Source organism: Anarrhichthys ocellatus, unplaced genomic scaffold (assembly GCF_004355925.1).
Source record: "Anarrhichthys ocellatus isolate YVR2014 unplaced genomic scaffold, GSC_Weel_1.0 scaffold39, whole genome shotgun sequence".
Lineage (NCBI taxonomy): Eukaryota > Metazoa > Chordata > Actinopteri > Perciformes > Anarhichadidae > Anarrhichthys > Anarrhichthys ocellatus.
Genome location: NW_022280069.1, coordinates 620,925 through 641,428, shown reverse-complemented (window position 1 = coordinate 641,428; position 20,504 = coordinate 620,925). Strand labels below are relative to the sequence as shown.

General features: G+C 40.1%; 2 protein-coding genes and 1 long non-coding RNA gene across 4 annotated transcripts; 2 read left to right on the top strand and 1 right to left on the bottom strand.

Moving 5' to 3' along the window:
• Nucleotides 1-6,881: 6,881 nt before the first annotated feature.
• rpz (rapunzel) lies at nucleotides 6,882-12,644 on the top strand. The gene is made up of 3 exons (XM_031867439.1): nucleotides 6,882-7,114; nucleotides 9,723-9,805; nucleotides 10,680-12,644. Exon 3 carries the CDS (start codon nucleotides 10,731-10,733, stop codon nucleotides 11,412-11,414), a length of 684 nt encoding a protein of 227 aa, XP_031723299.1. The 5' UTR covers nucleotides 6,882-7,114; nucleotides 9,723-9,805; nucleotides 10,680-10,730; the 3' UTR covers nucleotides 11,415-12,644.
• On the bottom strand, nucleotides 7,304-15,464 carry LOC116394385 (uncharacterized). The gene is made up of 4 exons (XR_004213454.1): nucleotides 14,709-15,464; nucleotides 14,029-14,146; nucleotides 8,318-8,386; nucleotides 7,304-7,525 (listed from the first exon to the last, which is right to left on the bottom strand). It is a non-coding gene; the product is annotated as an uncharacterized LOC116394385 (long non-coding RNA).
• rpz6 (rapunzel 6) lies at nucleotides 14,877-19,641 on the top strand. Of its 2 annotated transcripts, none has more exons than XM_031867437.1 (3): nucleotides 14,877-15,207; nucleotides 16,601-17,119; nucleotides 17,282-19,641. In XM_031867437.1, the coding sequence occupies exons 1-3, from the start codon at nucleotides 14,930-14,932 to the stop codon at nucleotides 17,970-17,972; spliced, it is 1,488 nt and encodes a 495-aa protein (XP_031723297.1). In that variant the 5' UTR covers nucleotides 14,877-14,929; the 3' UTR covers nucleotides 17,973-19,641. The 2 variants fall into 2 exon arrangements, with proteins under 2 accessions (XP_031723297.1, XP_031723298.1); XM_031867438.1 differs by having other exon boundaries at nucleotides 14,879-15,207; nucleotides 16,623-17,119.
• Nucleotides 19,642-20,504: the final 863 nt, after the last annotated feature.

Genomic DNA, 20,504 nt, shown 5'->3' with positions numbered 1-20,504 from the left:
AAGTGCATTTGAAGCATCGTACAAATTAAACCTTTGGCGCTTCTCTTTTACCTTGTTAACCTTATCCGTGTACTGGCTGCACTTGATCTTCACAGCCACCTTCTCCTTCGTGGCTAACTTCAAGCACTTGGCGACTTTACCAAAGCTACCCTCCCCCAAAATGCCCTGAACCAAGTAATCAGAAGAGGGGGAGGAGAAGGTCACCGATTCTGTTGTTGAACAAAGCTGAACGGAAGGAAGGAAAAGATGCACACAACACGTTATTTCCCCCCGATAAAATAAGACATCAGCAAAACGAGTTTGCATGCAGGAATGATATCTCGTTGTTTAAAGGGGACATATCGTGAAAAAACCTTTTGCATACATGTGCACATACATTTGGATATCCGGAGTGTTCGAAAAATAGTGGGTTAGCATGAAAACATGTTCTAGTAGGTACCCAAAATACAAGTCTGAACCTGAAAATGAGCATGACATGCCCCCTTTAAAGTTTAGAGAAGGATTTTTATGATAGCCGATTTAAAATGTCATGTCAAAACATTTTGAGAACTACTCAAAAGTAAAAATCAATCAAAAAGTCAATCTTCTTTCTGAATTGAGTTGCTTAATTTTCCTGCTTGTTTTATCTTTTTTTTTTTTAATCACATCTCATGTTTGTAAAGCAACTGTATTGCTTGTTCATTCATTTTCAGATCAGATAAAATACATAAATATGAAATTTTAAACTTAAAATAAGATGCAAGATGGGGTGCAACTTTAAAAGCTAATGCTGATTATGTAGTTACGTTAATACATCAGTTTATTGATACATATAAGCAGATCAGTGGACTCAACTGTATACTTTATGTGAATAAACTAAGAACCTTGTAAACATTTGATTTTCACATTTCAACCAACAGTTTGAGCTCTCTTGCATTTGAAAGGAAACTCATTTACTCTTAAACTATATGAAACAACTTACCATTTTGTCCATCGTGTTGTTTTCTGTCTGATAAAGGTTTCCTCTGATATGCTGAAGCCAAAAAATGTATCTGACTTGAAATCTAACCAGTTTATGAAGAACAGGTGAGTTCTCTTCTGATTCTGATTCTGATTCTAGTGATGTCATCAAGTTCAAGATGGCATCAGCACAGCCACTAGAACTTAACATTCTCTCACTCTGCAGTTTTGAAAAATAACAATAATAGTATTAAGAGGTGTCTGTATGCTAAATGACCACAGACTGTTCTGGGTTTTTTCTAATATTCAGGAGGATCGGTTTAAAATTCACATCAATGTTTAACATTTAAGGATGTTTCTCTTGTTTTCTCTTTATTGAAAATACACGATTAGTACGTCATTACTCAAATAAAACACACTTCATCAGAAAGTCATTCAAAGTCAGAAATGCACGTAAAAATACCCATAAAATACACATTTCATTCAGATCTGTGTTGTCTGTTCTGAAAATCATGATAGATGAATTGGGTAAAAAAAAACAATAGATATCACCATGAAACTTCCCCAACTGATTACTTACATTAAGGCAATGTTTTGCATTACAGGTTTGCTGAAATGTTATGTTTAAATATGCAGAATTTGACATTATCTAATTAAATATTTGATAATTTGTATATATTTCCAGAACAGAAATCATCAAACATTGGCCGAAGCCAGGTTCAAAATCCTTGTTTCACGTTGTTGACGTATTAGAGTCAAAGGGATTCAGGATATCTCTTTGTGTCACTCCATGAATCTGAAATTACTGTCAACAGCCATAAAATAATTTTAGGAATAAAATGCTGTATACACCAGGCTATGAATGATATTTAACTAACCCTTCTGTAAAAACCTTCAGAACATAGAGAGGAATGAAACTTAGATTTCTGGCTCAGAGAAACGACTCATTTTTTAAAGATATTTATTGTGAAAGTACAGATATTTTGAAGACATTACAGGGGAATAGAGTAGAATAAATAAATCATTGATTTCACAATGAAACTTCCCCAGTTGATAACTTACATGAAGGCAATCTTTCTTTGTATCACAAGTTTTCTGAAATGCAGATGTATTATATTCCATCATAACGATTACATCATGTCAAAACAAGTCAGTTTTATATTTACATATATTTACAGACCTGCGGGTGGCCAAACTACTTGCAGTGAATTTTTTTCAAATAAACTATAAAATGGCTTAAGCACATTTCTAATAAATTGCACTGCATGTCCATTGCACATCTTAGTACACGTTGACTACATTTAGCACAGAAACTGCTCCATTTGTTACACCTTAATATCAGACCTACATTTACATTTGTATCTCATCTACATCGTAATCTTAATGCAACAGGAGCTCAGATCGTCAACAGAAACTAATATTTGTTCATTTCTGCCTTTTTCAACTCAACTTATTTACAGATTTATAACATCACAAACTGTTTTAGAGTTTAAAAGTATGAAATCAATTTCAATAAAAAATAATGTTGGTATATGTGGGCTCACAAATGAACTACTATAATGTCAAACTGTTTAGCAGTGTTGCATAGTTTTTCTGACAGAAAATACATTTTCTATGGAGTTTTTAATTTAGAAACACTTATTTTCTTGCAGTAAAACTTGTTGAAACTTACATTTTAGATAAAAAGTTACTCCTTGTACTTTTCTGTGTATGGCCCACAATCAAAAACGTTTGGTCTCTCTTGATATAGCATACACCAAATCACAAATTCTTCCTTAAAGGGCTTTACAATCTGCACGACACTCTCTGTCCTTAGATCTTGTGATTGTGCAAATCAGTAGGGGAGACGAGAGTACCGGAGAGGAGGGATGGAAGACGGAGGCAGAGGAGGAGGAGGACAAAGAGGAAGGCAGCGTGGGAGAGAAGGGGGACGTGCACGGCTCCTTCAAGCTCATGTGGTGCTGTGAACCGCTGGCCTACTTTAGCCTTTTCTATTTTTTATGATGCACACACACTTACTGTTCATAAGCACATTAAAACACACAAACATCATGAAATGCCCAGACTTCTTCTTATTCAAAACTAACTACAGAAATATCTCAAATCAAGCTGACCAACATCTAGATTGCTCTGTAAAAGCGTAAATACTCTCTTAATAATAATAAAACGTTGACTTGAAATCTACAGTGACGCTGGAGAACCTAAATGCAGTGTTTGTGTAAAATCCCTTGTTCAATTTTTATCCAAAAGTGGACTCTGTAAGTAACATATTAAAAAATGATGTCAAAAGAGGCTCCCTATGTTCTTGTTAATTGGCTGAAGTGATTGCATCAGTGTTATATTTTGTATATAACCAAGTAGGAGATAGCTGTAAGAAACTCCATATGAATCAGGCCCAGGATGTAGTTCTGTTTGGGAGGCGTGATGATTATTAAATAAGCTGGTCAATGATTTTATTTCAGTCCCGAGTGCATGTATAGGTGATTTCAGGAGAAAGAGACCCCAATGTAATGTCAGCCATGGTTAATTAACGTTAAGGGTACTGATATATTTCTTGATTGAGCTCAGTGTTTAGGGCGATATCTATTTGCATTTCGGTAAATGAATGCAATTAAAATATGCAGAACAAACGTAAACTATTAGTAGTACCTGTCCGCAGTGTCATATCATTAAAACTACTAATCACAAGAAAAAAAATGCAAATAAGCTTGTTTCCCAGATCTTCTCCTTTTAACGGTGCTAAATTCAAAATTGAGAGCACATCTATTGCCTCCGCACAGCTCTCAACCGTGTTATCCGCAGTAACCGCTCTATGAGAGCTGTACCACTGGGACAAGCTCGCATGCACTAAAACAGAGGTCGCCAACCTTTTTTGCACCACGGACCGGTTTCATGTAAGACAATATTTTCACGGACCGGCCTTCAAGGTGTGGCGGAAAAACACGACGAAATAAAATGATACGATCGGCATGAAAACAAATATAAAATGCATAAATAAATACAACTCACAATAACGCTGAATCAGTGGGAGCCCTGAGCTTGTTTCTCTGAAACGAGACGGTCCCATCTGGGGGTAACGGGAGACAATGACACCCGCAGTCTGTTCCTGATGTCCAGTCTACTCCGTCATCTTGTTTTGATTGCCGTCACTGCAGAAAGTCACGCTTCACAAAGAGGATGTGTGAAATGGAAGCAGGGTTTTCAGTACTTTAGTGGCGATCTCAGGATATTCAGCCTTGATTTGAATCCAAACACCAGCAGAGTTGTTGTCTCAAACATACTTTTAATTAAGGCCACCGTCATTTACAACCTCCAGCAGCTGATCCTTTGTCGCCACATATTCTGCAGAGCGGGCTTGGCGCGTCAGAAATACTCCTGATATTTAATTAGATTAGATATTGTCTGTTAAATGAAGCTTTCATTTTCTCGGAAGTTGTCGGCTCTTCTTCTGTCTCCTTAGTGGCCTCTTTCCCCCTTTGCAAAGAAGCTCTCCAAAAGTTATTTACTCATTTTCGCTAGTTTGCGGGCTTAATTTCTGAGGTCACGTGACCGAGACAAGCGTCTTGACATGTGTCAAGAGGCACAGGCGGATGAAATTGCGAGAGAATCCGGTCATTTTTCAAAATAAAACTTTCAGACTGTGATAATCAATAAAACGGTAAATAATATACTATTTATCCTTTCTGTGCGGCCCGGTACCAAATGACCCACGGCCCGGTAACGGTCCGCGGCCCGGTGGTTGGGGACCACTGCACTAAAAGACAAGCTCACATTCACTAAAAGGCACACAGCCCGGCTATGTAAACAATGCACAGTGTCGCTCTGATAACCAACCCACCCACCCGCTCTGATAACCAACCCACCCACCCGCTCTGATAAAACACACACACACACACACACACACACACACACACACACACACACACACACACACACACGCGCCTCTGGAGTCTGACATCTACAATCAAGGTAATGGTTAAAATATTACAACATCTCCATGTAAATGACAGATGAGGAATTACCAGTTACATCTTTACTTGTAAGACGTACATTTTTAATATTTTTTGAAACATGTTAAATTACAAAAATAATGTAAAACATTCTGGTATTGTCTTTTGTATTGTAATCAAACAATCATCTCTAATCTTTGTCTCTCCTATTTGTCTTTTTTATTCTGGAAATTCTGCACAGTAAAAAAAAAAACAACGACCAATATTTTTTTTACTTTTTTTATTTTAAAATATTTACACATTGAATGAAATCAGACAATATAATGTGCTTACAGTATATTGTGAAATAAAATGTTTTATCCAAAGTCTTGGATCTGTATCGCTTGATTTGTAGTCACACTTATGCCTCTTGTGCTGTTTATACTCACTGCCTCTAGACATCATGAACGCGCTTTCAAACCGTCAGCAGAGAGCTCCTCCTGCCCCCCAGCTAAAAAAACAAAACAAGACAATCTTGCAGCAGAAGTGGTTTGTCATTCAGCCTACATATTACGCATGTTGACCGACGCACAGCTGATCTTGCACAAGAGATGTTATTACAGTATTATATAGGACCTGTGAGTATTCATCGCAATGTGATCTGTCTGACAGCTGCTGCAGCAAATGCACAATGAGGACAGGCGTGCGTCCAGCTCAAGCTCCGGCTGTGGTGCTGAATAAAGAGGCTACACATTACATGCGCCTGCTTTTACCGACAATACGGTCGATGTGGACAGTCGTTTCTGAGCAGACAACGGAGGCTTTATCGGTTCTAACGGACACGTGTTTTTATTTCCATTTTTTCTTCCACTACAAACCACAGGGAGGAGAGTGACTCTCTTGTGCTGCTGTCGCCTGAGGCTTGGTGTCCCAGAGAGGGGATGCGGGGTCTTTAACTTGCTGGAGGCTCAGGTCTGGGCACGCAAGGAGGCAAACACCCATCGTATTTGTGACTATCTGCTGTTGTATTACACGACGTAAACATCACAGACATTAGTCAGGCGTTGAAGGGAACAGGGTTGTTCTTTAACGCTCTGCTGGCAGCTGCCATCAGAATTTGCATAGAGGTTTGTTTTGGGGAAAACAGCTTCAACTGCCGGCGCAGTCGCTCCACATTTAACAATCCAGTAGATTTGCCTGCATGGATTTTCGTATAACCATATATATTTATATTTTGTGCTACAGGCCTAAATTATTGGTCATTCAGGTCTGGATACAGGACCAGACAAATGGCTACTTTGGCGCACTGAACTGGTGCGTTTACAGCTCAGGCTTTTGCCTGCTTGGTTGGTAAGAATAGACGATTTCAATTTGTGAGCGTCGCTACAGTGCTGTCATTATCAACAAAACTATATCTAAGTAATTCATATATATTTAAATACGTGAAGTTATTTACGTCAAGGTCCAAATCACTATCTGTGCCATTTGGTGTATTTTTCAGAATCCGATTTGCTTATGAATATACTTTAAATTCAACAATTATTGAGTGTAGCCTTTCATTTTTGAGCGGAATTGGTAAAATTTAAACGGAATTATTATTATCATTACTTTCTAAGTTTTTCCCCTCTAGGAGCCTTTAGATAGCTCTCTGTGCCTTTGGGTGCACCTGTGCACTTTTGGAGAGGTCCCTTTGGCTCTCTCTTTTCCTGGTTGGATTCTTCGCTCATGAAAGTATTTTCCTTCCCGTTCTTTTGGTCCAGTCCACATGATAAGGGTCTCTTTGACACATAAATACCACCAATGGGCTATTTGTAGCCTCCCAAAGATGCTCCAAGGCTTGACAAACGCACAAAGGGTAGCAGAATGCGCCGGAGTACGCAGCTGCGCATTGACTGACAATTGCTCTTTACTATCAACTGTATGAGTACTAGATGGGCCAGAATAAGTTGAAACAATAGGGGTGGGACATGGTGTATTTGAGGAGTGGGTTTTACCGTTTAATGTTATTGACACGTCATTTTAAAATGGCAATTTGGAGCTTATTGGTACCTGGAGCTAAAAATGCAATTTCTGGGTTTTGGGAGCTATATGGGCTCTTTAGAATTAATTTAGTCCAATTTGTTCACCCCTACATATTCATCATACATGGAAGTGTCCTTTTTTGCAGGGATTGCTGGGAAGAAGAAGGAGGCTACCGAGGTTGACACTTTGGAGAGGGAGGTATAGCAATAGCCACTCTCAAAAAGGTAAGAAATCCTCTCTTTTGCTGTGGCCAATGGTGCCCAATGTTGGCTGAGACGCAGATGGAGACTATATACTCCACATTTAGACAGAGAAAGTGAAGTTATCAGGTATATTTTTGGTGTATTTGTAGTGTGATAGAGCAGGGAGGGCCAGGGCATTATGGTGCATTAACAAGGAAATATGGAGGCACGGCTAGGGGGAGCCATAGCTGGGTCGGGAGGCGGCTGTCTGGCCCTGAGCTGTTGGCAGAGGGGGTGTTTTGCTTGTTTTAGTACTCGTAATCAGAAGAACTCCGGAAGATACTTCATTGTTGTATGTTAGCTTTCATTAATGAACGTATTGTTTGAACTGCAGCAGCCTCAAGGCTGTACACTTCCTTAGGAAAGTGTCCCAACTGCCCCACAGGCTGTGATCTGTAGAGAGAGAGCAAACGTTCATTAAACACAAAGAAGTGGCAGGAAATCAGTCAAAGAAGTCAAGAAAATGTGAACTATGTCCTGTACGGATACTTTTAATGGAATATAACGTGTGAATGTGGGTTAGCCTAGCATTGTTGCTATCATAGAAAACATTCAAGATGGCCGCTCCTCTGCTGGGACACAGGTGAGAGCAGCGTTACACTTCCTGATTAGACACACAGAGCTGCTTTGTTTACAACCAACACAGGAGTCAAACGTTTCTTCCCAGCAGAGACTCAAACTTCAGATGTTCTTGTAGCTTCTGTCTGTATAGAAGCACAATATTGCAGAAGCTGAGTCACCGATCCGCAACTTTAGGCCGAGACTTTCTCACTGAGATGTGGAGGTTCTGTGCTTTCTTTAAAAGGCCATGTTGCTAGAGAGCAGTGATTAGTTAACCCACAAACTGCTGTATTTGGTGTTATTTATCATCTCTTAATTCATATTTGTATCATCATGTAAAACCAATATGATTACACCTCAATCCTAAATTGTCTTCAGATTGATAAGACATTTGTAGGTAAAGATTCAATTTAATGATTTAATTTAATTTGCACAAAGGGTTAATTGTCTGTTGCAGATTCAAATGCAGCTGCAGTAAGATGCGTGATTCACCAAAATCACCCACTTTGTTATTAAATATAGCTCAGATCATTTAGTATTCATAATATATCTTCAATCGTCTGGTGGTATTGTGCCAGAGAGGTAACTTTTGTAAAATAAACTAATAATTAACCCTTTCATTACCTTCCTCTCCTCTTGCAGCTTGACGTACTGTGTTGCGTCACACGGAGCATTTCTGTTGTAGAACATCCTCTGTGAAAACAGGGACACAATAATTAAAATATAACACGCATGCATTTCATTTGAGGATTATTTTGTAGCTGCAAAGTACCAACTGTGAAGCAAATAACTTTTTATCAGCAGTCATTATTCTTCATAATCGCATTTATGGCTTTCAGCATGAATGCAAAGGTGATGTAATGCAAAAAGAAAATGACAGCATTTATCAAAAGTGACATTTCAGAAGCATCTTGTATAGATTTCATCTCATTTTACAGGATTTTATATGTGTAGGTTTCACTAGTATTTAAATAAAGTTCAACATTTGCTCTTTTTTTTGTGTTGAATTTGTGCATTTAAGCACATCATCTACAGTCTGAAGCTAACGGGTTAAATCCTGCTCCAGAACGTCACTGCTTTTAGTCCACAGTGATGGTGCTGAAATCAGATGGTGGATATTATGGCTGTTTTCACAGGTTAAGTTACTGCCCTCCTCTGGTGGACACGGGTATTTAAAAGAAAAAGGGACGAAAACAAAACAGAAACACACACCGGTCTGTTCCTCACAGTGTGTCTCACGGCCTGTTTGAACGTGCACAGCCTTGTGGTCATCAGCTGTGTGGGTCCCCAGTGTCAGCACAACACATTTGTGATCATCTTTGTGGCTATATTGTAATCTCAGACTGGTATGCGTCTGTAGTACCATAGCACGCATGCCGAGCCATAACCGACTTACTGAGGTGTAGAAGAAGATAACAAGAGACTGTTGGGAACATGAGTCCTTGAAACAGCTCAGATGTCAAGCTGTCCTATATTATGTGTGTATTTAAGGGAAGACTCCTGTTTAATCCTGTTTTAACAAACAAGTATCAGGTGTGAACAGAGCTTTTACTGCGCCCTCTTGTAGTCTTGCAGCGCACACACATTTTACTTTAAACCTCTTAATTCTGCCTCTAAAGTATCGTGAAATCATGTCATGTGTTGAAAAGCAGCCTCTGTTATGTAATAAACAAGTCTTACGGCTCAGTCAGCCGTGGCGTATTTGTCTTTCCACTGGCCCGCCCATTAGCTGCTGCTAGTGTCTTAGCATGCCTTCCCTATTTAGCTGTGAGGAGCTATCAGCTCTGTCCATAGAAACACACACAGAGCAGCCTGGTGCTGAAAGGCTCGAGTGCTGAATGAAGCACCGTCAGACAGAAGCAGAGAGGCTGTTAACTCCTTCACTGCTAAAAACTGCAACCAGCAAGGGACAAGAGTCTGTTCACTTCCTGGTTCAAAGAGAGAATGAATCAAAATCTGTACTATACTGTACATCCTGTGTTGGATATTTTTGAATTGTGCTTTAATCCCCGTTTGTCTTGTGTTTCAGGAATCATCCCGATCAGGACCAGAGTCCCTTAATCAGTGCAACAACTCCAAGACGAGGTTCCTGAAGAACAGAAGAGATTTGATGTAAGAAGCCACAAGTCTTCTCCAACAGTTTGACAGCAGATTTATTTCACCATCATCTGTTGTCTGTCATGTTCAGATTTTCTGTGAAGCCGCCATGAAAATGTGTCTGTCAGAAGACACATCAGGCTGAGAGGGACTCAACTAATCAGCGATGGGCTTCTGTGGAGCGCAACTGAATACAAGTTGCTCTGCGTAAAGACTGTCAGTCCAAATGTTGTTGTTTCTGTGGGATCAGTTTTGCACACAGTCTTCAAGCGGATTTATAGCTGCGAGACCAGAACAATGGACCGTTTTTTATCCCTTTTTCATGGCTGTTTTCTGCACATTGATTTATAAGTGAATCTCATATCTGTTAATTATATTGTCTATCTGCCCTTTGACTTTTTTGATAAATCTTTTTGTTCATAAACTAAACGCTCACTATAGTTTCACAGAGCCCAGGTTGGTGCCTTCATTTGCTTTTTTCATCCAACTAGCAGTCTAACAAATTAATAATATACAATAAATCCCTTCGGAGTATTATTACTGAGGTTAAAAACAACATGGCTTTGATATCATGTAGTTCATCCTTGATGGCTTTCTAAGTTACCCCAGCAAATGATTTTAATTAATTCATTAGAAGTGTAACAAATTGTCTCCATTTCCCCTGTAATTAAAGCACAGCCACAGAACGCATTGTAAAACTTCCCCAGGTTTGAGTAGTACTCCTTTAGATGAGTCAGCTGATCTCAATGTGTACAACTGGTGCAATGACCCTTTAATACTACACTTGAAACGGTCCCATGAACAAACAGAGTGCCTCATCGTGATAAATGTGGCTGCAGCATCCTAAAGACCATCAATTACAATAAACTATGATCCTTGTCTTTCACAGACGTCAACATCTGCACTCAGTGACCTCAACATCTGCACCAGCCTGAACAATATGATGGAAGAGGAGATCCTTGAGGACCATGCCAAGCTGAAGCAGGGCCTGGTGAAAGTCCTCCAGTGTGTGGCCACCATCTCCTCGGCAGCAGCTGTGGTTAACCCCATTTTTGGCGTGGCCGGCTCCCTGATCCGGGTGGTGCTGCACCACGTCGACGACGAGGACATCCGCACCCTGAAGCGCGAGTTCGGCTCGGTCCACCGGGCGCTGGACGAGCTCTCCCAGATGAATCGCAACACGCTGGTGCAGATCAAGAAGGAAACGCTGGACGGCCAGTACTGCCGCGTGGAGGAGAACCTGAAGAACCAGTTCAGAAAGTTCATGGAGATGGTGGAGGCGCGGCCGGAGCACCGCGAACGCAAGAAGGACGACTTCGAGGAGAGCTATTCCAATGACTTGGGAGACCAGAACCTGCACACGCTCTACGACGGCGTGGTGGGCAAGCCCAAGCTCTTCAGCAGACCAATCCTGGAGGTGTACCTGAAGCACTCACAAGGCGACCGTCGCACCATGGAGCGCCTCTGCACACGCCTCACCTACCTATTCTGCATCGGCCTCATCGCCCTCATGGGATACGCCGCCGTCATCGGAGACGACGAGGAGGGTCTGAGCGAGGAGTGGTCCGAGAAGATGGAGCACGTGCAAGAGAAGATGCAGGAGGCTCTTTCCAGGTGCAAATGAAGAGGAAGAAGAAGAAGAGCATTCTTTCTCCTCTGCTGCTTTTCTATGTCTAACTACAGATGTAAAATCATATAATTGTCACACCGCCGTGTGCAAATTACCATAATATGTCTCATATATTGTATGTTTGTTGTGCATGGCGTTCATGAAACACTATGCATACTTGTTGCTGTCGAGCACGAAATATGTCATTTTACACTAATTTCTGACGCTGCTGTACAGAGTTCTTTTTCTTTCTTTAATTTTAGTGAACATTTGTGGTTAATTACAAACACTGACAGCACACACACAATCTGATTTGTTTTAACACTACCTCCCCACAGAAGGATACACAAAGGAACATTTGAGAACTAATTAAACAAATTGAGATCTAGACTATTTTCACTACCCACAGTTGTTTGTTTGTACACAACAGAGGTATTTGACTTTCTAAATGTATTAGAGGAAGTTGTAATGTCACTGGTTGAATCCTTCCACTCTTCACTTTATTTTCTATTACATGTGCAGGAGGTGCACCAACTATGTTTGTTATATATAGATAGATAGATAGATAGACTATCAATGGGTTTCTTTGGGGTAAGGCAATTAAGAGCCTTGAAAACATTTAAAGTTGTGGCTCTTCTCATACGCTCGCTCGTCTGACCAACAGTGCCTAAATGTGCCAATAGTTTTGTATTATTTTAAGGGTTTTTGTCTTAAATCATTTAACTATGATTGTTTAATGCATTGTGTTTTGAATGGTCTTTACACTACAGATTTCAAACTCGTGGTTGAAATATTTTTTGTAAATGTGTCTTCTTCGCTTGTTTTAGTAAAGCGGTGGCAGCGATAGTACCAGCTGGTTTAGATCGCTGCATCAGGACCGTTCAGAGTCAGCAGAGTTGTAAATTAGAACAGTCAACCAAACATGTGACCACTAAACAATATCTGATCCTCATTAATGGCTTTCAAATCTACCAGTTTCTATATATTCTTTTCATGTTTCACATATATTTCTAGCCCGTTTTACTCTCTTCCTTTCAACACAAATCTGTTCTACACTGCTTTATGGTTCTGTGGCATTGTGCAATATCTTATTGTTACAACAGATTCGGTATACGCGACATAAACATGCTGTCAAAATGCCGTCGATATAGAGGAATATTATATGAACCTCTTAGAAGCTTCATGTGAAATGCCATATATGTGAATATGTTGCCTTTTTTGTTAAATAAACGTTGAGTGAATAAAGCTGATTTGGAGTAGTCACTTATTTAAGAGTTTGACCGGCCTGCACAGAGACCTGACCTAAACCCACCCACACATCTGGAACACCAACTGAGCCAGTCTTCAGTGTCTGACCTCTAGTGGCCAAAGAGGAGCAAACCCCTGCAACCAAGCTCCAACATCAAGAGGATAGCATTCCTACAAATAATGGAGGCTTTTGTAGCAGCAGATGGTTTAGGAATGAAATGTTCAACTATTGCATATGGGTATATTGTTTGGGTGTCTATATACACAGTACTTTTGGCCATATAGTGTATTTAGCTATATAACATTTCTGGATAATCTTGAAAACACCATGAAAGCACAAAACAAATGCCAAAAATACAATGCAAGTATGAGTAGAAAAAAAAAAAAAAATTTATATATATATATATATATATATATATATTTTAATACATTTTTACTGCTGTGTACAAAATAAGCTAATTGAATGAAAAATGAAAAATGTAATATTTGCTTTCTAACTCTGACATGTACACACAGTCAGAGTGTGTACATGCCACACTCTACTGCCAAACAGGCGCTAATGTTGAATCGCACTCATGCACTGAGGAAAAACAAGACAAAACTCAAATAGTTAAATGTAAGTAGAGAAAATATGTGTTTATTTTTATGTCAGGTTTTGTTTTTTGATGTAATATTTTGGTTTTAAACTATTTTCATTCACTATCAATGATTGTTGTTGAATTATTTGGATATTTTGTTCAAATCCAATTCCATTTCAGCTGAACATATTCAAAAATACTTATTGTTTTGTATGACTGCATCATTCCAACTAATTTCAATAGTTTAGAGACTTGAATCGTCTTATTTGCCCATAATTGTGCCTATTTGGCATCTTTGTATAATGAGAGCTTTTTATTTGTATCAAATGTGAATTTTACAAAATGTCCATAGATGGTGCATAGGAGGCCAGCGAGCTAAGAGGGAACGTAAAAGGTGCAATTTACTGATTTGTACGCAAGAGGGCGTGAGTACTTCAATGGCTTCATCGTTACACCTGTTTTCACTGAACTCCCTGAGGGCCAACGAGAATGAAGCATCACATCTGCACCTCCAAACTGACGAGCTAAAAGAGCCTATACTTCCTTCTAAGATCTGCTACATGACCTGTGCGAACGCAATCCAAATGATTTATAGTTTCAAAAGAGGGGGAAATGATTTACCTCAGGTGAAGTAAAATGGGCACCTGACCTGGGTCAATACCTCTGGTATGGCCCTCATGCATCGTTTTCCAGCTGAACAGGTTTGACTCACAGCTCAGATTTAAGGGAACCGAAACAGGAAAATGTGCATTGCAGGCGTTTGAAATGCAGATTACTGAGAAACAAAGAATTTAGGTTCTCACCTATACTCCGCAGACGGAACGATGAGTGTCTTTGAGCCACAGACGCACGTCGTCCATCATGTGATGGAGCTCATTTTCTCTCCATGACAGGAGCTCGTTTCGGAGAATCCATTTCCACCTGAAAAAAATAAGTGTATTTCAGAAATTCAGATAAAAGTATTCATCACGAAACGAAGATAATGTCTTCATATATGACGTGAAGCTCTTCGTGGTTTGGAGGAGAAACGATTTGCGTAATGATGTTTATTTTTGTGAGGGAGGTTCAGTTGGACGCACGGGGCGCGTCGTGTGCGCGCAGATGAAGGGGATGTGAGGTTTAATGTCACTATAAAGTCCTCCGAGTCATGAAAAAATAAACGTAATTCAGTGTTCATTTTGAATGTAGAAGCGTGTTTTAACCAGATCTATTTGTGACAATTCTGAGTGGAGAGAGGTGGCGCATAGTTATAAATAAACGCTGTGTGGTTGACTAATGCGCTCCCTGAACATTTATATCTTTATCATTTAACACATTCTGAATCTTATTACAAATCCAAACGGCGTGTATTTACTTCACACCACACCTTCGTGTGCACATCCATTTATAATTTAAGTTGTGGGTAAAATTAAAAAAAATTATATCAATTAATCGTACTTTAACACCAACAAGACACAACAAATTCGTTTCCCAATCGTCTTACCTCAAGCTTGGATCCTTTCACATTCAACAACAGCTGAACCGCATGATGGTGATGAAGAAGAGACATTTGCACCAAGAGCGCAAGAAACCTCTCAGATAAAAAAAATCCATCGAAGATATGTTGAAAATGATAAACAGTTAAACAGAAAATTAAATTCAGCTCCGTTTATTTGAGAAGAGACTGAATCGTCCTTTCATGGTGCCACGAAGACCGAGAAGAAAATGAACCGACCACATATGTCACCTCTTGCAGTTTGTCTGTCTGTGTCTGTGTCTCTCTCCCTCTCACTCTCTATCTCTCTCTTCCTCCCCCTCTCTCCTTTGCAGATATTGAGTGCGCATTTCTTCTTCCTCTCTGGATCCTACTTTTGGACCCCTCCTCAGCTCCACACTAGAGAGAACCGTGGGAAAATCCTCAAACTTGCAGGGAAAAAAACAAACTTGTTTGCAGCTGTTGGAGCTCATCAAGCGAGAAGGACCAGCAGATTTATTTCATTCAGGTACAGAAAAAACAGCATTGTTATTATAGGAATGTGATGAATGTCCTTATCTCCCATTAGAGCGGGTAAATACGCTGCAAGGTGTGTCCGATGCTCAGGGGGATTGTGCGTAAAAAGACTCTCGTTGCGCATTTCTTTTGGGTGCGACTGACAGTTGAACATGGTGCAGCTTGTTCACGTGACAAACCTTTTTTTAGTAAATGGATATTTCTGGCATATACACTATGTATTTATTTGATGAATTGATTTTCAGTTGTTTGCTTATTTGCCACATCTAAATATAGAAATAGCATTTTCAGATTAACCAAATTAATGTCGATGTTAATTTGTGGAGTTGGGTGACTCATCATCTGGGGTCCATCCACTGACAAACATCTGAACAGAGACAAAGTCATTTATCTTGTTGTATGCGAGGATGATATTTTTAAACCTGGTTTGGCCTTGGTCTGTTCTGTTCTGTTCTGAAATTAGTCATAGGCAGACCCAAGGGCATGTCTCATCCAAGTAATCTCAGGCCCCCATTTTGTTTATATGACATCATTATCTTCTTCACCATTTCAAAGCAGGGTCAAGGTACATTTTTCTTTTTTATATCCTGCATTTAATTCTGATGTCTATATTAACCTTCACAGTTATCTCCTGGAATGACAAAAACAGATTTTGTCATTTGTCTTCAAGGGCTGCAACTCATTATGGATTATTTGTTTAATTGTTTCTTCAATCAAAATGTAAAAAAACAGTGAAAATGCTCATTATATGTCCATAGTTTGTCAGTTTCAAATGTCTTATTTTGTGTGACCAACACTCATAAATTGAAATATATTTAGTTTATCACAAAAGACAAAGAAAAGCAGCAAATCCTCCCATCGGAGAAGCAAGCGAGTGTTGATGGATGATTTGTTTCAGCTCTGTGATATTTAGATAACTACTCACTAATGTATTTTATAACCTTCAAGGAGAAAGCGTCTTTGTGTTAACACTAGTGTGTGCTTTTTGAGAAACCTCATTCATGAGGAAAAAGAGACCCAGATTATTCAAAAAGCATTTAGTTTATATTCCATATGCAATGTTAAGTTGCTCTGCTGCACAGATAGTTATTTTTTATCTATTTTTTGTTTGAAACACTAAATAGATTATCAATAATTTGAATATAACAATCAGAAATTTACAGGGAAAAATCACTTTGGTGGATCTGCTCACTACTTATAGACCTACACGAGCTGTGAGACGGTCACTGCTTAATATTAGTGCTTCACAATCCGAAAACCACTGTATTGGATAACAGCCAGTCCTTCCTCATTATTGATGGAAATTTAACAGTACAATGACTTTGACCCATTTTGTCACATATTTCATATCATTTTCCCCGATGTTTATTTGTACCCGACACCAGTTTCTGTCCCTCTGTGTCTCAGAACATGACCACTTCATTGGAGAGGGTCGTGGCCCAGAAGAAGGAGGCCATCGAGGCAGTGATGGATATGTTTCAGAAGGGGGCCGAGGTGTTGGCCAGTGCCGTGGGCGAGCTCTTCCCCCTCTGTGAGGCCGCCGCGCCGGTTCTCCGCTTGGCCTTAGACAATGTCCACAGCAAAGAGGTCTTCTACGTCAAAGAGCAGTTCCTCACGGTGAGGAACAAGCTCGACGTGCTCTCCACCCAACTGGAGGACATCGACTGCGAGATCAAGAAGGGGAGACTGGATTCCCAGTACTTCTCGGTGGAGGAGAACATTAGGAACCAGTTTCGGAAGTATATGGACATCTTGGAGGCAAAACAGCAGTTCAAAGAGGTGAAGACCAGACTTTTTGTGGAGCACTTTGCCAAAACTGGAGGGGAGAAGAACCTGTCTGTGCTGCACGATGCTCTGATGGGGACAAACAGCTTTGGGGAGTCGGTTTTAGAGTTAGTTGAAAGGTAAATTGTTATATTTCATCATATTTATGTTTCTGGATTCATTGCAGAGGTCGTGACGGTTCTACTCATTTGCATGCTTCTGACACAATCATCACTGCAGGTTTCTCTGGATTGGAGCAAATAAACTTTAATAGAAATGTAAATGGTTGCTGTCTTTTGCAGGTACGTAGCGAGGAACCGTCGTCTCCTGGAAGTTTTCTGTGTCCGAATGAAGGAGCTCCTCTGTTTGGGTCTGATTGCCCTTTTGGGCCACTGTGCCTTAACCCGAAGCCAAGAGGAAGAAGACGACAAAATCCAAGAGTGGAGCAGCAAAATTGAAGAAGTAGAGTCCAAGATGAAGACAACCATCGAGTCCTGTATCGCCACCTTCCCAGAGCAAGCAAAACTAGACGCTCAGCGCCTCCTGCAAGAAAAGCAGGAAGAGAACCTGCAAGATACGACTCAGCAGCTGCTTGAATTCTTGATGAAGAAGTACGATTGGGTCAGCTGGTCAGTGCGGCTGATCAACCATTCAGGGAGCACCTACCGGAACTGGCGAGCAGGTGAGCACTTTCACCACGTGGCGGGACAGAACTGGTTCGAGGTGCTTCAGGTGAACAACATCAACCTGGTGGTGTCGTACAGCACCAAACCCCAGCCGGTGCCTCGTGACTGCATCCGGCAGGTGATGGAGGACCAGGGGAAGAAGGGAAACGCCCCGGCGGTGGTGGAGGTGTTGGAGAAGCAGCTGTGCGGGTTTGTCGTTCACGCCGTCAGTCGCCACAAGGAGTTTGCAGCTGCGTGGAGCTTTCCTGAAGACTGCCACTACTGGGAGAGACACAAGAACGTGGCAGTGTGTGTGCACTCAGAGTAAAGCTGACGCCTGCTTAAAGTTTTAGGATTTTACAGCAGAGGGGTGTATTTAAATTGAGACACTGTCGATTTTTGTCGTTTGTCCAAGAGTGAGCTGATAATATCGGCATGTAAGTTTACCTTTAATTAGAATAATGAATCTCAGAAACTAAAGATGCACTGATCCGTCTGATGGGTGTCAGCGCCGATACCGACTTTGTGAAGAGAACCGGGTATCGACCACATGTCACCAATCCAAATTAAAACCATTTTCACATTTCAATGTGCAAAATATTTTCATATTCATCAATATTTGACAGCTATTATTTACTTCAGTCACTCAAATGCCATTCTCACAGCAGGGCGCCCCCCTTTTTATGAGCTACTCCATTTTTTGAGGTGAGATTATGTAACTTCCTACATTGTAAGTCATAGATTTTTCATAGATAGTTAAAAAGTAATGTACAGTACAGTGGTGGAAGAAGTATCCTGATCCTTTTACTTTAGTAAAACTACCAGTGCAACGATTTATTTTAATGAAACCATCTGAGAAGTCTCTTTGGTTGAACTGGTTGAACAACTGACACACATCTAAAACAAGACAAAGGGACCAAACTAGACACTGCTTTCCTGCATCGGGTCACAAGCCAAAAAGGTGGATAACCACGGGTTTAATCTTAAACAATTCATTGTATTTTACAGGCATATCATATGTTTCTTAATTTAAAGTCTTTATCTGAAGATATACTGTATATAACTGTCAGATCAATGTAGTGGACTGAAAAGTACAATATTATCCTCTGAAATGTTGTAGAAATATAAAATAGCTTAAAATGGAAATACTCAAGTAAAGTACAAGTAGTACATTACAGTGCTTGATAAAATCTACTTCATTACTTCCATCACTGTGTGTAGTTATCTGCATGTTACAACACAACAATGACTCCCATCAGATCCATGTGAGGTCTAAAGACTTTAAATTGTCTCAGGAGAGAAAAATCTCAAACCCTATCACAAACAAAGTATTTCAGATTGTTTGTTAAAATAACTAAATCACAAATGCACTTTTATTAGCTTTCCGGGTTGTCAATTTTCTCTAAAGTGAAGATATTTAAATTGTGATGCAAATTTATTTTATGTTGTAGCTTTTTAAATATCAACTAACTGTGGCGCTTTGCATTTGTTTGTAATTTATGAGAAACTAACCAGGCCCTTTTACACTAACACTGTACTGTCTATAATAATGTGAAGTGTCTATGCTTTTACCGCGGCTGCATACAGTAATAATCCAGTCTCCCATGAGAAATAGCTTCTGCACCTACAGCTCTAAAGAGATGGTTTTGCTGAGGCTGCATCTACTGAGCTGTGCTCCCATTTTGTCTTTGCTCAGCAGGCTGGCCTACATAACTCTGACAGAGGGGCAGAGGTTACTTTTTCAGACGTGAAAAGACAAGAGGCTTGGAGTTTGGCACTGGAGAGGCAACAATGTGCCTTGTGTTTTAAACGCATTTAAACCCCTCGAACCAAAACAACCAAACCTCACTGCTCACCAGTGCTGTGCCTATGTTTATAGAATGGATGAGAAGGGATTTCGTCTGCAAGATTCTTCATCGGAGCGTTTTATTTTTTTGCTGTTTTGTTTTGCACTTCCCAGCCTTATGTGAAGATTTTTTTTACCGATTATATATGATTTTTCTTTGCCTTTTGTGATATTCCGCTCACACTAAACACTTGTTTGTTTTGCGTATTTAAAAACAAACCACTGTGATTTTTTTTTTTGCCAGAAGTGTAAAATAACTTCGCTCCCTGTGCATCCATAGATTATAGAAACCTATTACAACATATACTACTGTTATGAACTGTGTAGGTTGAAATCCACTGTGTTATACCGATCAATGACATAAATGGGCGTTTAATCATATCAAAATGTCATGTATTATTACTTAAACCACATCAACTTCTATGTTCAAACTAAATACTCTGAATAAAGTCAGTGCATGATCAATGTTCAGCAGACTTGTTATGCTTTGTGACAATTATTGACCAAATACAAACAGTTAATGGATGTGTAAACAAGTATAATCTAATATATGCCTCGCTTTTCTTGTACAAATGTGATTTACGCATCACTGTTAGTGTCTGTGCCCATTAAAACAAGGCAGTGCACCCTCAGCAACAGGCACACTGACTAATTCAATTGATATTTTACACATAAGTCAGCATTTCCTGACCGCAGCTCTGGTTTGATAGTCTATGAATAACCTTTGGCTGAGCTAATATCCTGCAGACGAGCTGCAAAGTGCTCGGCTCAGCAGGATGGTATCAGTCATAATGCCTGCCTGGTGTAGGTGCAGAGCGGGTAGAGACGGCAATCATTTCATATCTCAGTGGATCTGGAGGGTCTTTAGCTGCTCGTAAATCCAGCCTGTCAGAATCCATCAAGTGCTGCCTGTTCTATACAGCGCAGTGCAGGAGGAAGTGCACTGTGTTGAACCATCGGAGGTTTCTGTGTCAGCAGTGGAAAATAGCTCCTGGTGGCAGCATGAGGTTGTTA

What these genes read in the sequence shown, in the direction of transcription:
- rpz (XM_031867439.1), top strand. Translation starts at nt 10,731, where the DNA reads ATGATGGAAGAGGAGATCCTTGAGGACCATGCCAAGCTGAAGCAGGGC.
- rpz6 (XM_031867437.1), top strand. Translation starts at nt 14,930, where the DNA reads ATGAACCGACCACATATGTCACCTCTTGCAGTTTGTCTGTCTGTGTCT. An exon ending in AGCAGATTTATTTCATTCAG is followed by an intron (nt 15,208 to 16,600) that starts GTACAGAAAAAA and finishes ACCCGACACCAG; the next exon opens with TTTCTGTCCCTCTGTGTCTC. An exon ending in GTTTTAGAGTTAGTTGAAAG is followed by an intron (nt 17,120 to 17,281) that starts GTAAATTGTTAT and finishes TGTCTTTTGCAG; the next exon opens with GTACGTAGCGAGGAACCGTC.